We start from the raw sequence: 4,144 nt of genomic DNA, 5'->3' as shown, positions 1-4,144 counted from the left end.
CCTATTTCTGCCATTACCAGCAAAAACAAGTGAATTCATGAAAAAAAGGACTTTCAAGCTTCATCTGCTGGCATTGTTTATAGACTGAAAATGGACTACTTGCTGCACTGTAAGCTATAAGAGTTATTGCCCCAAGGAATTTACAGATAGAATGCATCATTCAGAGATGCTGGATGGGTGTGTTGAATTTGACTTCAAGGGGTAATGGTGGAAAACTTTCAGTGCCCTTGCGTTTATATATATTACACATTATACATAGGAGGCTAGCTTTACTGAAAAGCTTTTCATCAAAATCAGATAATAGAATTATAGTAAGAATAGAAACACTTGTTAGATAATGGAGTCCAATCTCTAGGAAGGATATAACACACTCAATAAAGAATGTGTCTTATTGCTGTTAAAATATTTGACAAAGTTTTTTGCTGTCTCTCATCCCACTGAAGCATTTCTTATTTTATTAGTACATTAGTAAAATCTAATCCTGGAAGTTTCCTTGAAAGAAAAATTTCAGAGTGAAGCAATTCCTGCAGGAACTGGAAATTCAAGAAAATCTATAATGCATCGGCTCTTGCTCAACCTTTACAAAACCAAAATACAAAAGGGGTATTATGAGAAGTTGCAATTGTGGCAGAAAGTTGTGCTGTATGATTGGCAGTGCTGTAAAGACCCTGATCTTTGTCATTACAGCCTTAGTTCTGTGGAAAAAGGAGGGAAGAAATGTATGGTTTGGGAGATGATGAGGAAAAGAATGTTAGTGTCAATTGTTTCTCTTATTACAGAGGTGACTCTAATGCTGTGTTTTAAAACTTATTTGGGGTTCCTTTATCTTTGATTGGAACGTTCATTTTGTACAGAGTCAGAGCACATTGCAGGTGTACGTCCAGTATACAATATACTTTCAAGACAGTTGTTGCAATAAATATTGTGTCATCACATTTGATTTTTATCACATTTGTATGAATGTTAACAGATAATAGTGACTATTGTAAAAGGGGAGTTGTGTATTGTGATATGGTGTAAAATCCAAGAGCCCAGCTTCTACCTCTTGAGTTGCTGTTTTAGGAACTTGCATTTTATGGTGGGGTAACTACCTGGGGAAAATGGATACGTTTCTTACAAATTCAATTTTGTCTGGTTAGTTCTCAAGTGTTTTTGCCAAATTCAGTTTTCTCGTTAGTTCTTAAGTGTTTGTGTAATATAAAAACTAAAGAACTTATGCAGACTGATGCCTACTGCTCTGTGATTCAGTGCTGACAACTCTGGTTTTGTAGTATGATAGTTTACTGCAAAAGGCTCATAATAATGTCGATCTTCACAGTTTTATAAATAATGAAACTTTCATTCATGTACACATCCAGTAGAAAATTGCATAAAACCATCGCTGATGCAAAAATTCTCATTTAAAAACTAACTCCACTAACCCATTAAAAAACTTGTCCTTATAATTTGTTTCTCCTGAAGATAACAGTCTTCCCATGTAGATTATTTATCTTTTGTTTGTAAGAAAATGCAGAGAAACTTTAACACAATATCTGAAAAAAGCATTTCTTGTTAAATCACATGGATTATGACTGATATAATTCCCAATTACAGTTGATTAAGGGGAATAATCTTTAATTAAGAAGGAATCACCAGGTCACATTAAAAGCTCTTTTGTAAATAAGGATATTAATTAGAATGGGGAAATAATTATGTTAGTAGAATGTCTCCAGAAAGCTTTCACATTGTGATACTTTAAAGCAGCCCTGCAAGAGATTGTACTTTAAACAGATGTTTGCAGGCATGTCATAACTGAAGTATCATTTTATTTTATAGCTCAAGAAGCCCCATCCCTCCTGCGCAACCTCAGTGATCAGACAGTGAACTCCAGCAACTCTGCTGCGTTAGAATGTCAAGTGCAAGGCATCCCAGAGCCCCAGATATTCTGGTTTAAAAACCACGAAGAAATACATGAAGAACCAGGTGAGACCAACATCCTTTTTTACCTTCTCTTATAGCTGCTTTACATGTACCATAGATAGATACCTCTATGGAACCTATTCCTATGGTACCCAAATACTTCACAATGGGCGTGTCTACATGAGAAACTACTACATGGTTGTTACTGAGCATTTATTTTGTACTTGTATTAGCAAGTACGAAATAAATGTGCATTAACCAGAATTACTGCACAGTAGTGCTGGCAAACATCTTTCAGGAGATGCTACTGTGCAGTAGTTCAAAACTGTGCAGTAGTCTAATACTGTGCAGTAGCATATTAGCACTGTCCATGCTGTGATGTGCTACTGCACATATTTTGTAGCTACTGCGCAGTCAGCATTTTGTATAGATGTACCCACTCTTTAGTGTATTTATTCCTCCCCACATCTTTGTGCAGCAGGGAAACATTATTTTATAGATGGAGAGCTGAGGAACAGAGGCTAAGTAACTTGCAAACAGTCACCCAGAAGTTTCTGGTAGCACAGGATTTGAACTTCCATTTCCCAAATGCTGAGACAGCATCCTAATTAGAGAAGGACTTTGTGAAGGATTAGAGAATTACAGAAGGATTCTGCAGTGTGATACAGCTGCAAAAAAAGCAAATGCAGTTTTGGACTACATCAACAGGAGCAACAGATGAGAGGTGATAATGCCCCTTTATTTGATACTGGCTAGGTCTCATTTAGAGTACTGTGTGCAGTTTTGGGCAGCTCTAAAAAGGATGTGGAGAAGTTAGAGAGAGTCCAGAGGCAGGTGAAAAAATCATAAACGGCTTGGAAGACAAGTTATATGAGGAGAGGTTGAAAGGAATACGCATATTCAGCTTGGAAAAAAGGCACTTAAAAGGGGGACATGATAGTTTCATAGATGCTAGGGGCTGGAAGAGACCTTACAGATCATTGGGTCCAGCCTTTCCACACTTGGGCTGGAAAGACCACTGGGCTCAGATGACCCCAGCAAGATGGGCATCAAGACGTTTTTTGAAGATTGCCAGGGTGGGCGACTGTATCACCTCTGGGGGGAACCTGTTCCAAACCCTTGGCACTCAACTTATAAAGAAGTTTTTCCTTATGTCTAGCCTAAAGCGATCCTCAATCAGCTTGTGCCCTTTATTTCTTATCCTCCCCTGGGTGGCCTTGGTGGACAGTTGCTCCTCCAGGCCCTGATGTATGCCTTGATATACTTATAGGCTGCCACCAAGTCCCCTCTGAGTCTTCTCTTCTCCAGGCTGAACAGTCCCAAGTCTTTCAGCCTCTCCTCATATGACCTGGTCTCTAGGCCTCTAATCATGCATGTGGCCCTCCTTTTGACTCTCAAGCTTCTCCACATCCTTCCTGAAGTGCAGTGCCCAGAACTGGACCCAAACTCCAGCTGCAGTCTCACCAAGGCCAAGTAGAGCAGGAGGATGACATCCTTAGCTTTGCTTGAGATACCTCAGTAGACGCATGCCAGTGTTTGATTAGCTCTGCCAGCTACAGGATCGCACTGGTGGCTCATGTTCATTTTGTTGTCTATCACATCACCCAGGCCTCATTCAGATGTGGTGCTAGCAAGCTGCTAAGCCTGTGAGTGTGTTGTGAATTATTTCTCCCCAGATGGAGCACTTTACATTTCTTTGTATTAAATGACATCTGGTCTGACCCCCTCACAAGCCTGTTTAGGTTAGCCTGTATTGCCAGCCTGTCTTCAAGAGTAACCACACTCCCCCATAGTTTGGTGTCATCAGCAAACTTCGTTAGTTCGCTTTTAATACCAAAATCCAAATCCTTGATGAACATGTTGAAAAGTTTTGCTGCAATATGAAGCAAGATCCTCTTTACCCTTCCAAAAGCGTAATTGACACCAAATTTTGAATTTGATAGTAGCTCTGAAACTGACCTATGCTGCTCAGCCTTAACCAGTGGCTTTGAGGTGTAGACAGCAGTTTTGTAATCATCAGGCAGCTCCACAGTGCAGGCACAGTGCAAGGACCCGGTGAACCATTTGAACTGCTCCATAGCTCTCTCCATCCTTGGGCTGCTCGGCCCACCCCTCACCCCTGTATTGCACAGCCCGCCCCTCAGCCCATGGCAGTGGTGGCAGAGCACAACCCCCTGCCTGGCCTCAGCCCATTGGCCTGCCCCCACCCATCCTAGAGGGAAGGGCCCATGGCATGCATGCCTTA

At 40.9% G+C, this 4,144-nt stretch overlaps 1 protein-coding gene across 1 annotated transcript in view; it reads left to right on the top strand.

Annotated features, from left to right (window-relative positions):
• The window catches only part of FLT1 (fms related tyrosine kinase 1), a 154,772-nt gene that overhangs the window by 95,918 nt on the left and 54,710 nt on the right, over positions 1–4,144 (top strand). The window contains exon 14 of the mRNA XM_019523793.1: positions 1,816–1,962. Within this exon, the coding sequence (XP_019379338.1) occupies positions 1,816–1,962 (147 nt within the window). The remainder of the gene's footprint in view (positions 1–1,815; positions 1,963–4,144) is intronic.

This window comes from Gavialis gangeticus, unplaced genomic scaffold (assembly GCF_001723915.1).
Source record: "Gavialis gangeticus isolate Ggan-Ray unplaced genomic scaffold, GavGan_comp1, whole genome shotgun sequence".
NCBI classification, from domain to species: Eukaryota; Metazoa; Chordata; order Crocodylia; family Gavialidae; genus Gavialis; species Gavialis gangeticus.
This window is presented reverse-complemented; position numbering and strand designations above follow the sequence as displayed.